The 16157-nt window shown below is 38.6% G+C and overlaps 1 protein-coding gene across 1 annotated transcript; it reads left to right on the forward strand.

Annotated features, from left to right (window-relative positions):
• Positions 1-871: 871 nt before the first annotated feature.
• On the forward strand, positions 872-13278 carry LOC107038008 (E3 ubiquitin-protein ligase SMURF2). Its single transcript, XM_015256871.1, has 8 exons — positions 872-1088; positions 3081-3119; positions 3194-3302; positions 3653-3786; positions 3893-4157; positions 6056-7433; positions 9764-10397; positions 11943-13278. The coding sequence occupies exons 1-7, from the start codon at positions 1034-1036 to the stop codon at positions 10391-10393; spliced, it is 2610 nt and encodes an 869-aa protein (XP_015112357.1). The 5' UTR covers positions 872-1033; the 3' UTR covers positions 10394-10397; positions 11943-13278.
• The last annotated feature ends 2879 nt before the right edge of the window (positions 13279-16157 follow it).

The following is a 16157-nucleotide window of genomic DNA, read 5'->3' on the forward strand; positions in this document are numbered from 1 at the left end:
GGATTCTGCAGCTCCAATTATTAAGAAATATTGAATATATATTTTATGAAAGTCTAGAATTTATGGAAATTTATGGAAGTCTTAAATTGAGACTTTTGAACATCTTAAATTGTGTTTTGAAGCTCTCAACTTGAGATTTCTGAAAGTCTCAACTTAAGACATTCGAATGTCTCAAGACTTTCGACATTCTCAACTTGAAACATTCGAAAGTCTATTTGTATAGACAAAAAAAACATAAATTTCAACTTATGTAGCATTTGTCACAATAAATTAACATCGCGATTTTAAATATGAACTTCGCGGTTTCTCACGAAGATCGCCGGTACTTGAAAATGCCTCGTTCAATTGTGGTTTAAGACTTGAAAATCTTAATTTAAACTCCCTGAAAGTCTCAAATTGAGATTGGAAAGTCTCAAGTTCAGACTTTCAGAAGGCCTCAAATTGAGACTTGAATCTCTATTTCATCCTTTCGAAAGCGTCAAGCTGCCACTTCCGAGAGTCTCAATTCATAATCTTTGAAATCTCAAAACAAGAGTTGTTTCTGGATGCAATTGCATTCATTTAAACAATTTTTTCAGTTATCGTCAAAAAAATGGCCAAAAAATAGCGTATTCGAACTCCTGAGGCCAAAATTCCTCATCCTGACCCAAAAAAATCTAAATTTCCGATTGAGCAACTCCAACGACAACTACCCTGGCCCTAATCCTCTCATTCGTTTGAAACTCCCGCCATCCGGGGAGTCCCCGCCGACGTCACGCGTGCAAGACTCCAACCAATCGGATTCCTCCCCCGAAACAAACCCGCTCAATGAGAATCCACCGAAACAATTGTCTCCCCAATCCCCCCCAGTTTTCGGTTGTTGCGTGTGGGGCCTCGGCGCTCACAAGTCGTCGCCGTCGGGTGCTTGCCAATTTATTTTCTTCACTTATCATTTCCTCACGCCCAAATAAATTAGTGAACTTCGCCCAAATTAGTGAACAAGTGTCAGTGAAGTACCGAATTATCGGTACGGTGCATTAAATGTGTGTTAATAATGTCGAATCCCGGCGGTAGCAGGAGGAACGGGGCGACAAAGATACGCCTAACAAGTGCGTTTTTCCCTTTTTTTCACTCAACAATGCGCTCCAAAGACAATTAACCCCGACCAAAACCGAGTAATCGTTCAATCCTCGTCATTCCCTGGGAAATCATCGTGAGGATTAACTCGTCGCGGACGTTAACACTCCTCTCCCTCCCCCACCCGCAAATGCACTTCCACCTCGTCCCCCCCTCGTGAAAGTTCTCACTTGGAAAGTAAACTAAAATAATTCCTCATTTTTTCCCTCTAAACGCAGTCGCCGTGCATCAAACTGATAAATTAACCATCATTAACTTCAATATGGCTCATGAGAGTACGATAATTCTCCCGCAATTGATAGAGACGTCATCCCCCTCGTCATTGAATCCATGCCCACAGCCAAACAAGTAGAGAGTGACCTTAAACGTCCATGAATTTGATGAATTATAATTCTGCGTTGCGCATCGGCTTTCGCGATTTATTCGATGATGTTCGATGGGTTTGATTAGTGATTAGGGGGTTTATGGTGGGCATGGGGGACCCCACGGGCTAGCTCGCTGGGAGGGCGAGGCCGTTTTTATTTCACCAGAACAATTCAATCTAGACTCATTTCGGCCAATTAAGACAGTTGCTCAATTTTGGAGTTTTTAATCCCTCGGTTTACGCGACGGGGGGCACCATAAATTCCAGCTGATAAGGGAATCAGCTGTGTTTCATGCAGTTTTCGGGGGATTAGGAGGCTGTTTGATCGGGATTTGCGTATTTTTTCCGGGTGCTTGAGTCAGTATGATGATGGGTAAATAGCGGGTTTTGGGGGGAAGCTGCGGCTAGAGGCAGACTCGCCGGTGGAAGAGTAGATTCAGGGGAATCTAGGGGGTTTCAAATATTTTTAATGTCATTTTTTCGCCCTTGGGATTTTAAAAACACCATATACTGACTATTCCGCTAATTTAGTTCACTTTTTTGCTCCAATTGCATTGGGTTTTCTTTGATTGACTCATTTTTTCATTTATTCATTGATGTATTATCTCAATGATGAGATTCAGTAGGACATGGAAGGATTATGTCAATTTCTGAGGAACACCTCTCTAAGAAAAATGTCTTTTGAAATTTGCTAGTAAGTCCTTTTGTTATCGACAGGATTTTATGTTAAAATTGCTTTCGAGGGATCATGAATCTGTTTGATAGTGTTTAGCATATATTTTTTTAAATATTACTCATGTTCAAATATTTTTAATGTAATTATCTGACCCTTGGGCTTTTCAAAATAGCGTGCATTGAATATCCGCTAGTTTCAGCTTCATGTTTTTGCTCCAATTATATTGGATTTTATTCGATTGATTTTTTTAAATTTCTTAGGAAGCTCCCTCCGGAAAATGTATTTTGAAATTTCCTCCTAAATGCTTTCATTGCCGACAGGATTTTATATTCTGCAGAAATGTAATTATGACGAAGGCTGTTACTAAAGCAATTCTTTCGGGTTATCTTTATAATGAGGAAATTGAGGGGAAGGAAATGGGGGGGGGGGGAGAACGTTAAAATTGCTGTCGGGGGATTATGGTTCTGTTTGATGGGGCTTTGCATATTTTTTCCGCGTGTTTGAGTCAATATGATGATGGGTACAGTGGGTTTTGTTGTGAAGCTTAAATTAGAGAAAGATTTAACATGAATATTAGATTCAGGGGAATCTAGCGGTGTACATAATATTTTTAATGCAATTGCTTGACTCTTGGGTCAAAATGTCTTTTGAAATTTCCTTCGAAATGCTTTCATTACCGAAAGAATTTTATGTTCCGCAGAGATGAGATTATGACGGAGACTGCCACTAAATCAATTCTTTCCATCTAGGGTTATCTTGATAATGAGGGTATTGAGGGGAAAAGGTTAAACCCATTTTCGGGGGATTATAAATCTGTTTTATGGGGTCTTGCATATTATCTTGATTTGAATTTTCCGCTGGGGAATACTTCACTGGTTTCAGCTTCATGGTTTTCCCCTAATTGTATTGGATTTTTTCCGACAGTTCTCTGCGCCAGGAATCTAGCCAGAAAGGATTTATTCCGTGAGTATTGAATCTTTGATGTTGAGAGGTGGTTGGAGAGATCCAGTCGAATTTATTAGTATTGATTGTTGCAGGCTTGCCAGATCCTTTTGCTAAAGTCACTGTTGATGGGTCTGGACAGTGTCACAGTACTGACACCTGTAAAGCTACTTTAGATCCAAAGTGGAATCAGCATTATGACTTGTGAGCATTATAAATATCAGTTTTCTCGATTTTGATGATTTTTCTCATAATGAGCGCCATTTCATGCATTTTGGGGTGGATTTTAGTGTAATTCACTAGAGAATTGTTGAATTATTCTGAATATGAATGGATTTAGAAGAAAAATTGAGAAGTCCACCTTTTACATGAGGAAATTTTCGTCTATTTCCTGACATTTCCTTCCAAAAACTTTAATTGTTAAAAGAATCTCATATTTTCAAAAAATTTAAGAATGTACAATTTTCTAGAAAAACGTCTTTTGCATTTCTCCTCCGGATGAGTTCAAGTAAAAAATCACTGTTCCTTTATCCAAACATCTCAAATTCTTCCAGATACATCGGCAAAAACGAAGGTATCACAATATCCGTCTGGAATCACCGTAAAATCCACAAAAAACAGGGCGGTGGTTTCCTGGGATGTGTCAGAATACTATCAAATACGATACAGAGGCTTAAGGATACTGGATGTAAATACCAATCTATCTAATCTCATAAGTTTATTCAAAGAATTATCTCAACTTATCTCCCTCCATAAATAGAAAGAGAAATCTCTAATAACCATTTATCCTCCAGATCAGCGTCTAGATCTCTGTAAAGCAAACACTGATGACACAGAGGTGATCAAAGGTCAAATTGTCGTCTCATTGCTGTCTAGAGACGGTCACAATGGGGCTGTTAGCAACACGGTAGGTCACAATGCTGTTGTTGATGTGCTCGGTGACTTGAGCTGTCCTACCGATCTGCCTGATGGTTGGGAAGAGAGAAGAACTGAGAGTGGTAGGCTCTATTACGTCAACCATTACACGAGGACGACCCAGTGGATTCGTCCCAACACTCGGTATGTAGGAGATAACATCATCTATTGGCAATATCTGTCGTATGTTGGACAGTCCATGAAAGGAGAAAGGGTTTTTGGAATATTTTTAATACAAAAATTGAGTTCATTTTGACATCCTGAGAAGCTAATGAAACTCATTTGAATTTTTTTTGTTCATTTGGGATAATTAAAACATTAGGTGAAGTAAATAATTAATCAATTCCAAATCAATTTTGCATTAGACTGGAATAAACAATTTGGTTGATCCAAATGAAGGATTATTACATTAATAATAACTTTATAGTTTTCAGTTTGAAACATGATTTCATTCCTAACTAATGAACGATTTAGTTGACGAGAATGAAACAGGTAAAAATCACGTTTGAGTTTGAGTAAACGATTTTTTCACGAGGTGCAAATAAACCCATTTATTCGGCTCAAATGAAGTTTACTGAATTCGAATAGATTATTCCTCCGGATGTACCTCTGGGTGGAATTCATGGACTTGATGAATATTCAGTGATATTATAGTAATTTAATAGAACGGGCTTCAACTTTAACGAAATAAATGAAATATGAGTCGTAGTTTATTGTATTTGAATGTGATTGGGATTATTTTGGTCCTTCAAACGTTCTCTATTGAGTCACCGGAAGTCTTTCTCAAGATTTTACAATTTTATTTTTTACAAAGAGAATGAAGTTTTCGGTAGTAAGAGTTGTTAGTATTTGTAATTTGATGGAAAATGTCGCAAGAAAGACATTAAGCCGGAGTTCATTGGAATCGAATTGAAAAATTCACAATTCTGTTCGAATTTTCAGATATTTCGAATCTTTTGTATAGCTTGTGTAGATGTAAAATTGTAAAGTACGTACAAATTAACTGAAGTGTTCTATTCTATTATTTTCCGAAAACCCTTTCAATCACAAGGACTGAAAAGACGACCTAATATCACAAATCTAATTTCTTGAGCCAAGTAATCTTTTAAGGACAGATCGTTTGGGGCCAGAATTTTGTCAAGTATTCATGACTTGAACATGAAGACTGCGATAAAATACGAATTTCTTGGCTCCTGAAATCAATTCTGTGCGTCAGGAGATGAGGAAATGACTGAAAATACTAAAGGTTTCGACCCAGTGAATCATGAATCCGGGACTTTCGTATTGAATGAATACAGAATTCATGCAAAGGAAAACCTCCAGGCATTTCTGAAATACAAAATAAAAGGAATAACCTCATCTCCTTATTTCCGACTTTCCTCATCGTCGCAACTTATGTTTTTTGTATTACTTTGTTCCATCCATCGGAACGATTCCCAAAATTACCATCCCCAATTCATCATTCCCACTCAACCGTTAACCCCCTTCACTTCCGTGAACCTACACTTTTGACTTTTTCCATGTTCATGATTCAGAAGAAAGTTTATCAATTCTGGTCAGTCTAGCCTGATCAGAAAAGGGAAAACTATCATTTCCATAGAGAAAAAAAAATCTATTCCATTTTATTAACGATTCAGTGACCCATTGACATTTCATTAGCAAATCGGTAACGGTTCAAGTCGATGTAGTCGAGTCGAGTCTTCGAGAAATATCTCCGAATCTAAGGGAGATAACGAAATTTTCTAGCCAATGTCAATTTCACGGAAAATTCAATGAAATTCGAAAGTTTTGAGCCGCAAGAAGACGAGAATTCCTCAACTAACTTACATTTTCAGTAAAAACGAGTCAGTAACATCCATTCGAAAGCAAAAAAGTCAAAACTGTCCATTTTTCCCCACTCCTCCCTACCAATCAATATCCTCAGCTCAAGAACGCATGTTTGTGATATTACTTGGTCCCAACCATCGGAACGCTTCCCAAAATTACGCCCCCACCCCGTCATTCCCACTGAACCGTTAACCCCCTTCACTTCCGTGTTGCAGTCCGACCACGGCAATAATCCCGACCACCCCGGAGCCCCCAGCGCTCGCAAACAGCGCGCCAACGTCCCCCAGCAGCAGCGGTTCGCCAGCTGGTCAAACGGACAGTCCCCCCCAGCCGCGTCCCCCCGACACCTGGAACGACGGTACCCCAACGCGAACCCCCAGCCGCGAAAACTCCGCGCAAAACACCCCCCGCAACACCCCCACCCAGACCCAGAACACGCGCAACACAACACCTCCCTCCGCGCGCGAGCGACGTCCGCGAAACCCCGAAGACCAAAACGCGAATCAAAGCGGAAATCGTCCGAACAGCCAACCGCGACGTCCGAGCCGGCCGAACAGGAACCGAAATTCGGGGGAGCGAAGGCCAGAGCCGCAGCCAACGGATCTCCCCCGAGGCTACGAGATGCGCCAGACCCAACAGGGTCAGGTCTACTTCTACCACGTGCCCAGTGGTGCCTCGACCTGGCACGACCCGCGAATTCCGCGAGACCTTCCAGCCAACGAGCTGGCTAACGAGCTCGGCCCGCTCCCCAGCGGCTGGGAGATGCGTCAAACCCCGAGTGGTCGAGTCTACTTCGTGGACCACAACAACCGGACAACCCAGTTCACAGACCCCCGTCTCTCAACGCAAATAATAAACAACATCCTGAAGCGACAGAGCAGCGGTGGTAACCAACCCGGTAACACCTCGACCCCAAGAGCGGACAACACAGAGCCGATAGCCGTGACGCCGAACGCGAACCAAACGAACCGGACGATAACCAACAACAACTCGCCGACGGAGACGCCGCCCCAGACGATTTCCGACCTTCCTAAGGAGCTCATGGAGAGCGAACTCCTGCCGAAGTACAAGCGCGATCTAGTAGCGAAGCTGAAGTGCCTCAGAGCCGAGCTGAATGCCCTTCAACCCCAGAGTGGTCACTGTCGTCTCGAGGTGTCTCGCAACGAGATCTTCGAGGAGTCGTACCGCATCATCATGAAGATGCGGCCGAAGGACATGCGGAAGCGTCTGATGGTGAAGTTCAGGGGGGAGGAGGGCCTCGACTACGGCGGGGTTGCCAGGGAGTGGCTGTACCTGCTGTCGCACGAGATGCTGAACCCACAGTACGGGCTGTTTCAGTACTCGCGGGACGACAACTACACGCTGCAGATCAATCCCGACTCGGGGATCAATCCTGAGCATCTGTCGTATTTCCATTTTGCGGGGAGGATCATTGGCATCGCGGTTTTTCACGGGCATCATGTCGACGGGGGGTTCACCACTCCCTTCTACAAGATGCTGCTGAATAAGGGGATCACGCTGAGTGATATTGAGGGGGTCGATCCCGAGCTGCACAGGAGTCTCACGTGGATGCTGGAGAACAGTATTGATGGGGTGGGTAGTACTTGAAGTAGTTTTAGGTAGCGATGGGCGATGTGTTAAAAAACATCGATGTTGCGAATCCATTTTTCAGGAGAAAACATCGATTCATAAAAAAATCGATGACTTTCTTATTATACAGGAGAAAAAAATTTTTTTTTATATTTTTTTTTTCTCGAGGAACTTACGTTCAATGATAAGTACTGCTGGAGAATTAAATTTTGAATCTCGAAACAGGGTTTTTGATTAATTGAAGAAAATATATTGAATATTTTCCGTTAGCTGCAATAATTGTTGAAAATTGAAATTTTTGTTCTAATTTATAAAACCAATGGACAACTGGACGTTCACTTATCATTTATAACATACATACTGTAGAAAATAATTACTTCTGATTGCGGATGAATTATTATTTTGTTTATTCTCAATCAACAGCATTATTCTTCGACAATAAAAACGAAAAATTTTGTTAGCTTGGTCAGAAACATCGATGTTTGGCCATGAAAAATCTATGTTTTCGATTAATCGACAAACATCGCCCATCCCTAGTTTTAGGTTGGCTAACGTGTATCCTAAGAGAATAGCATCTAAATTAGTCTCTATGGATTTCCGGAAAAAATTCTAAATTACTTTGGCTCGCATTTTCATGTTATTGAGATTTTCTGCCCTCATCACAGGACCAATTTATGAAGGCATTAACATACAACGGTCATGTTCCAAGTGAATAGATCACGGTCACTCGTCAATTTTCTGACACAAATTCTGTGTGACTATCATTCCATCTAAATAGAAGTAACAATGTCAGAGTATTCAAAATTTCATGATAGCTGCTCTATTTTATGACTCTTTTGTGACACAAATCTCATGTGACCTTCACATTCCACCACTAATAGCAATAGAAACGTCGCGTTTTCGAAATTTCATAATGACTCCTTAATTTTACTTTTTTGGTGGTGACATAGACTCTATGTGACCGTCATAATCTGTCTAAATAGTAGTGACAGTGGCAAATTACTTCAATCATGACCAAAATAAATATGACGTCGCATGACGGTCATGTCCACATCTTCAGTGATGATGGGGTTTTTTGTATTGGATATCGAAATGTGAAACCTTCAGAATCAGAAGTTAATGAAATTCAATATAAAGATTAGTATGAATAATCATTCGTAAACGTCCCACGGGTGGTATATATATATTGTATATTATTACACTGTAGAATGATAGAGTATTTTTTAATATATTATTTCACCAATTTTTTTATGGAGGATCATTGGGCAGGATTATGACAGAACTACCGGCGTTGATGCCCTTTTTCCTGTTAGATTCGATATCCCTTTTTTCAATTAATTGTTTATAATCATTCTCATTGCAAAAAGCACTACGACCCATGAGAATCATGTCCCAATTTACCAACTGTTAAATTTTCATATCACAGTAAATGATTTGCTCATGTTCTAGTTCCTACGCTCACTGAATAAGATTTTAATCATAATTACAATTCAACTCCTTCTAGAACACACTTCAGAGTGTAAATTTCTGGAATTCAATGTTTGTTGGTACTCTGGTAGAAGTGCGTGCCCACACTGGTATCAATTTTTATTTAGATCACACGGTAATTCAATTAATCTGTTGTTCATCTCATCAATATAATGCCGTGCTTAGAATACTGCCAACTCGTGTTTTCAACCAAATTAAAAATTAAAACTTCATTTGAAATATTGAGTCACAGCTTCTTTTCATTCATATCATAAATTTTGTATTTGGATATTAATATTATTTGTTCAAAGTGAAAAAATCGATCATCATTTTCACTATATTCCATTCAGAATCTCCTATTCTTAACGTCAAAAATGTGAGATAATCTGATAATTCTACACGGAGAGAAATTTTATTGGGGAAAACGCGAATTTTCCCCCGTATTTCTGTGAAAATTTCACAGAAATCCCCAGAAATTTTACCAGAAATACCAAGAAATTTTGCCTTAACAGCACTAGAATTTTTCACAGCTGGTGGATTGTGATTTTTTCCAGTACTCGTACTAGAAAATTTCTTTCCATGTAGCTATTAATTCTAATCAACTTTGTTCCAAGAAAACCTTAGTAAATGCAATATTAAGAAAGTTGAATTATTCTATTTTCCTCTGACCTAAGTGATTTGGACAATTATGATCCGTTTATTCGTGTTTCATAGAATGATATACAATCCTCTTTTGGGCTCCATAAAAATCCGGCGCAAGACGATTGTACTCATGAAAACCGCCTTACTTTCTCCATTTTTACTTTCTTACATTCTCCATTCGTTCGATGCTTTATTTTTACAAAGGATGCTTAAAATCATTATAGGTATTGGATGCTGCTTTCTCGGTGGAGCACAGTAGCTTCGGCGTTCTCAGAAATCACGAGTTAAAGCCTGGGGGCAAGGACATAACTGTGACTGAGGAGAATAAGAGGGAGTATGTCAGGCTTTACGTTAACTACCGGTTTATGAGGGGAATTGAGCAGCAGTTCCTGGCCCTGCAGAAGGGCTTTCACGAGCTGATACCCCCGCAACTGCTGAGGCCCTTCGACGAGAGGGAGCTCGAGCTGGTGATCGGGGGTCTGGGGACCATTGACATTAACGACTGGAAGACGCACACGAGGCTGAAGCACTGCACCCCGGATACACCGGTGGTCAAGTGGTTCTGGCAGATTGTGGAGTCCTACGGGGAGGAGATGCGGGCGAGACTTTTGCAGTTCGTCACGGGGAGCTCGAGGGTTCCTCTGCAGGGCTTCAAGGCCCTCCAAGGGTCCACGGGTGCTGCTGGACCTAGGTTGTTCACCATTCATGCGGTGGATGCACCCAGTGAGAACCTACCCAAGGCGCATACTTGTTTTAATAGGATTGATATACCACAGAGCTATCCTTGCTATCAGAAGATGCTGGATAAACTCACGCAGGCTGTTGAGGAGACTTGTGGGTTCGCGGTGGAGTGAAGGGGTGAGTCATTTATTTTGCATTGAGATGAAAAGTTTATATAAAAAATAATAATTCCTTGCTTTAAGATTTCAAAGGTTTCAAAGTAGGATTTTCAAAAGGCGCGGGTTGAAGTTAAAGAATCTTGAGTTGACAGGTTCGAAAGTCAATTTGAGAATTTTAACCCCTCACGGAGGGGCCCTTCTGTTATCGAGCGTAGTGCGCTCAGTACGACTCGAATTCGATTATTTCTAGGGAGTGGAAAGTTGTAGAATCGGTATCTAATTGAAGCTATTCCGGTTTACAATTTTGTTTGACTGATCAAGTTATTCTTCATAGATTTGGAAGCAATCAATTTTGAAATCAAGCGCTCACAATCGCATGGGTCGGCAACATGTTAAGGTTTCAATTTGAGACTTTTGAATGTCTTAAGTTAAGACTTTCGGAGCTCGACTTGAAATTGTTCTTTGAGTTCTAAAAATCTCAATTTAAGACATTTCAAAATCTCAATTTGAGACTTTTAAAAGTCCCAATTTCAGATCATAAGTTTCAAAATAAAGCTTTATTTTTTTTTGGTGTGTAACTTCCTGAATCAAGTTACTGACTTGAAAGAACTTGGGGTTCTAGAAGGCATTGTACTGACAACAAGAAATTAATGTTCATTGAATAAGCCCTAGATTTGTGACAACATTATCTAGAAGGCCCCCTGTCCCTAACATTAACAGTATTCGTAGTATGATAAATATAGAACGATAGTTCAACGCATAAATATAGAAATAAAACACAAGTGATATCATCAGAATGCATCATTTGCGGCAAATGCTAATTTTTTTGAAACGAGGGATAGTAGTTTGTCGTTTCGGCTATTCAATAATCACAGACAAAAAACGAATTCTTATATGAAATAATGATATGACAATCTTGTAACTTAGGGGCTAAATAGTTCTTGATAAACTTCCCTTTGTGACAGATATTTTTGTCCTGAAAAGGCACCGTCTGGTATAAATGATCTGCCCCTTGAGCCAAACTTTTCGTTGTTGTTGAAAGCAATGCAATTATTGATGTCTGAGACTGCCAAATTCGAACCAAACAATTATTTTTTTGGCAATTTTCAAATAACGATTTTGTTAGCCCAAACAAGATTTGTTTGAGCTAAACTTGTTCGTTTTTCTCTCAGTGTACTTCCTCAAACCGCGAGCATTCAAAAGGGATGAAACTCTAAAAAAATTTATCATTTCCTCAACATTAATTGAATCAAAGTCTCAGGTGATACATTTTAAACAACAAAAGATTCCTAAACATAAATACTATCTTATGATCGAAAAAACAATGCATATCACAGCAGAAGCTATCCCCCGAAAAAACCTCAATTACAAAATTCGCGAGCAAACCAAGTTGGTCAGTCTCCCCCACCCCTTCCATTTCTGGTCTAGTAACTGCAGGAAAGTAAAAGGTTCCCGCAACTAGTGGAGCCGAAGAATTTAATGAGTGCTCAAAGAACTGTTGAAATTTTCTATCCCCCATTAATACTTTCTCATCTAATTCCGTGCCATGTTTATCCTGTTCCAGAGTAAAATTCGTTACACAAAGTGAATAATCTCACGGATCATTGTTCACGCAATAGCAAGCGCTCATCGACACGCGTCAAGTGCAACAAAAAAACTGGCACAAATTCAGTGCATGCGTTTTGCATTGACTAAATAAATCAACGATGCTGAAGAAGAAGGAGATGAATTGAGCTCGGCCTAGTTGTCGTCCTTCGCTTCCTCTCTCACGCTGAAGGCGATTACACTTGGCACGCGACATCGTTAAGTAGTCACAGTCAATTAATACCATATCATGAATTTTTTAAAAAATTATAAACGAGAGAGTGCGAGTGATTTCGTGGGGCTGGTGATGCTCAAGTCCAGCTGGCTCGTTCAGCTCGATCAACTGAGATGTTCATTTTAATGGCCTGGAGACTAAATTTTCGATTGACTGACAGTTCATATCAATACGTATTTTCTGTTTCGTGAATTTGAAATGACAATTCAAGTTCGGTGATTAATTTATTGGTAGTTTCATTTGGAAATGCGTCATTTCCGGAAATTCGTATATTATAAATATTTTTAGAGATCAATTGGATTCTGGCGATTGATCGTTTCGCGCCCACTTGCATATCAAATTATTAACAACTGAGTGCAATAGGCAGTTAGGAAGAGGGCGAAAAATTGTGTAAATAGTTGAAACGAAGCTCGATGGAGATAAATGAAGGACAAACGTTGTTGAGTGATGTATGGAAATTTGAATTTTTTGAAAATTGATTCTTCTCGTAGAGAATATTTAAAGAAACTGTAGATTTTATTTAAAACAAAATCATGAGTATTTGAGGGATTGTATTTAATTGATAAATTATGAAACAATGGGGGAGAGACATCGTGTCGTTGGCCTCGTGTGCACGTACACGTGAAATTATTTAATGAATTTGTCCATTTTAATTGTGAGGTAATGAATCATTTGAACACCTCGATCCAACTATTTTCACTCGTATCATCAGTAGACCGAGTCTTTCGTTAGTTAATTCTTTCAATTCTCTCTATTCAATTTAATTCACAGGAAGTTTTTTCAGTGTTGAAGCTATGAACAGACATATCATTTCGTTGATTGAATAAACAAACGTTTTTAAATTCAGAGGAGATGGAACAAGTGTCCAATTGTCGAGAGTGCCTTTGACAGATAATTGTTGAATCATATCAGAGAAACTAATGGAAAATCAAGTGCAAAACTCTGGCGATAACTGTTAGAAAAAAAAAGTGGAACAATTCATGTTTGAAAAATTATTATAAAAATTGATCTGACTGTTGGAAATATTTCACGTCACATCACGAGTTGTTGAACAATAAAAATTGATAAACTATTGAAATTAGTACGTGAGAGAAGATCTAACGAAAATTTATTTGACTCTCTGTTTAACATTTGACTGCTAAATTATTTGCTTTAATATTTAATATATTTTGTCGTCTTTCAGTGGCAGGTAACATCGGCGAAGCTATTTACATTAGCTGATAAATTGTATAAAATTAGGAAATTTCTTTCTCGCGAGACACAATTATCATTGAGAAAGCCAGTGAGTCACAAAATTAATTGACGCTCAGTTTAATTAGGTAAACGCACACTGTGAAACAGCTTGCCTGACAACAATTTCCTATTATTATTATTTTCGACGCACCGTTATAAACAAAAAACAAATGCCACCAATCTATGAACGATTATGAAAAGTTCTTCATTGTTATTATCAATAACATTTATTGTTAATTGTAGTGATATTTCCTCCCATATCATCGGCATCATCTAACGATATAATTTGTATCCAAACTTACTACCGTTGTTATAATTGTAATTAACTTTCACAACGAAAAAAAGGAAATACTGGAGAACGAAAAAACATATCTGTTTGAGCATTAAATATTGTACATATATTTTTTCTTTAATTTCTTTTCTTTTGTATTTTGGATGAAATGTATATTTTAATAAAATATCCAAAGGAAACGTTCAAAAAAATGGCGCTTTTTGTTTACTTTCTTCGTGTGAGTTTTATCTATAGAAATGAGTTGTTTTGCGTTTTGGATTGAACTGTGTTGGAGAAAACTGATATTTCAGTGGAACTATAATGTGATAAGAATGTGCAAGAGGTGTACCGAAAATTTCAGCCACAATTTTTTTTAATTTTGACATAATTTTGTCAATTCATTGAAAATGAATTGAATTTTCCTGATTTCAATCAATTTTCATGGAATAATTGAACTACAATTGACAGTATCAATTGATTTTTCCGTAAAATTTTTATTTTTCAAAAACAAAATTCCTTGGAATTCCAGTGGAACCACAATGTGATAAAAATTTCTGAGTTTGCCGGAAATTTCAGCGTAAATTTTTAAGAGTGAAAATTGACTGGTAATTTTCATCCTATCAAATCGATTTGGGGAGAAAAAAACATGAAATTTCAAATTTCACTAAAAATTCAATGAAATTCTTCATTTTTGAGCGGCAGGAAGACCAGAATTGCCAAACTTACTAGAATTTTTCATCAAAACATGAATATCCGCTGCCAAATTGGGCCGAATTTTCAATGCATTGAAAATTCCCGAACATAATTACCAGAAATTTCGCTATTTTTATTAATTTTCATGGAATAACTGAATCAAAATTGAGTTTCAAATAATTTTTATGCTTTGAAGAGACATGAAACCTTTTCATTAATTTGTTAAATTTTTAACAAATCAAAATTTCTTAACAACTAAAAAAATATAGTTAGCAATTAACAAAATGGCACAAGTGTAATGCCTTTGCTCCCTGATTTGTCTACCCATCAGGTCATGAAAGAGGAACGAGCGTGCTTATCGTGCATCGTCACTCCAAACTACCCCCGAAATCTCCTCGATTCTTTTTTCTTCCCCCCTCTAGTTTTCTCGACACTCTTCATACCATGTTGTGACCTACCGTACTTGTTTCCTAGTTGTATCTGGGTCCCTCCATTGTCGGCTGACGTACGCGAAAAAAGCACGTCGAGAAGGAGAGACTTGGGACAATCTAATTCCACCGAGGCCACGATCACGTCGGATAAGATATTCTCCAAATTCAATTCTTCGACTTTCCGGTCCTGTCATTTTCCCGACGTGTCTGGTCCTTTCAGAGTGAACAATTCATGATGCACAGAGAAAAAAGTACTAAAAAAAAGTATTCCAGTGAAATTTCTCTGAGAATACATTTAAGACGCTTCAAGAATAAATTAAAACTCCTGAAATGCGGAAGAAACGTTGCACCATAAATTCCCGGCCAAAAGGAAGATTGAAAATCAGAAAGATGGTTTGAAAAATAGATTTATGTTCTAGAAACTGGATAAAACGAGTTGCAGGTGATATGGAGAGAACAAATAATTTTAAGAAATGTTCAAAAATTCGAGGTGGTTGAGAGGGGTGAACGCCGCCATTTTGCTTGGATACCTCCTCATCCTGCCGCGAGGGGCTTCAAAGATGGCGGCGTCTCCACCTCGTATTTTCAAACATCTCTTAAAATTATTTATCCTTTTCCGATCACCTTCAACTCGTTTTGGCTATTTGTTATAAAATGAATAAATTTTTCAAGCCGTCTCCCAGATTTTTCCACTTTTTTTGTTTTTTTCTGAACGTTTCCAAAATATGGGAAAGAAATTGCATAAATTGGAGGAGATTCATACATAATTGAACAATTCCATTTTTTGGAGATTGACAATTTTTAATAAAAAATTAATTTTTCGAAAAATCAATCATTCTTTGAGAACCATAAAAAATCAACGAATGAAAAAATGTTCATGACCTTTTTATCTCGCTCCCCAGCCTAAATTGACCATTCGACCTTTCCCACAATCAAAAAATTTACCCATTCAAATGAACTCAATTCTATAAAGATCAATAAACAATAATACGACAAAGTAGTAAACTTCAAAGTGGTGCCTGACGTCACTGGGCCATCGAATGTTCTCGTTGTGGAGTAACGGGAATAGTCGAGTGGTTGACTGGAAATACTCGAGCCACCGCTGGAAATAAAGTTGGACGCCACCACTACCCTCTCAAGGGTGTATAGTTGCATCGTCAAGTCATTTCTGGGGAGAAATTCTCGAGTGCCAAAAGACTGCAGCGATGGAAGGCCAGCGGAATTTCAATCCCCCACTTGTTTCGTAATAATCGATTCTCTCTTTTATCAACAAAGAGCAGAACACAAAAAGACCTAAAATTATTATTACGTCCCCTAATGGACATCCGATGA

This window comes from Diachasma alloeum, unplaced genomic scaffold, assembly GCF_001412515.2.
Source record: "Diachasma alloeum isolate Michigan unplaced genomic scaffold, Dall2.0 Dall_scaffold_00276, whole genome shotgun sequence".
Taxonomy (NCBI): domain Eukaryota; kingdom Metazoa; phylum Arthropoda; class Insecta; order Hymenoptera; family Braconidae; genus Diachasma; species Diachasma alloeum.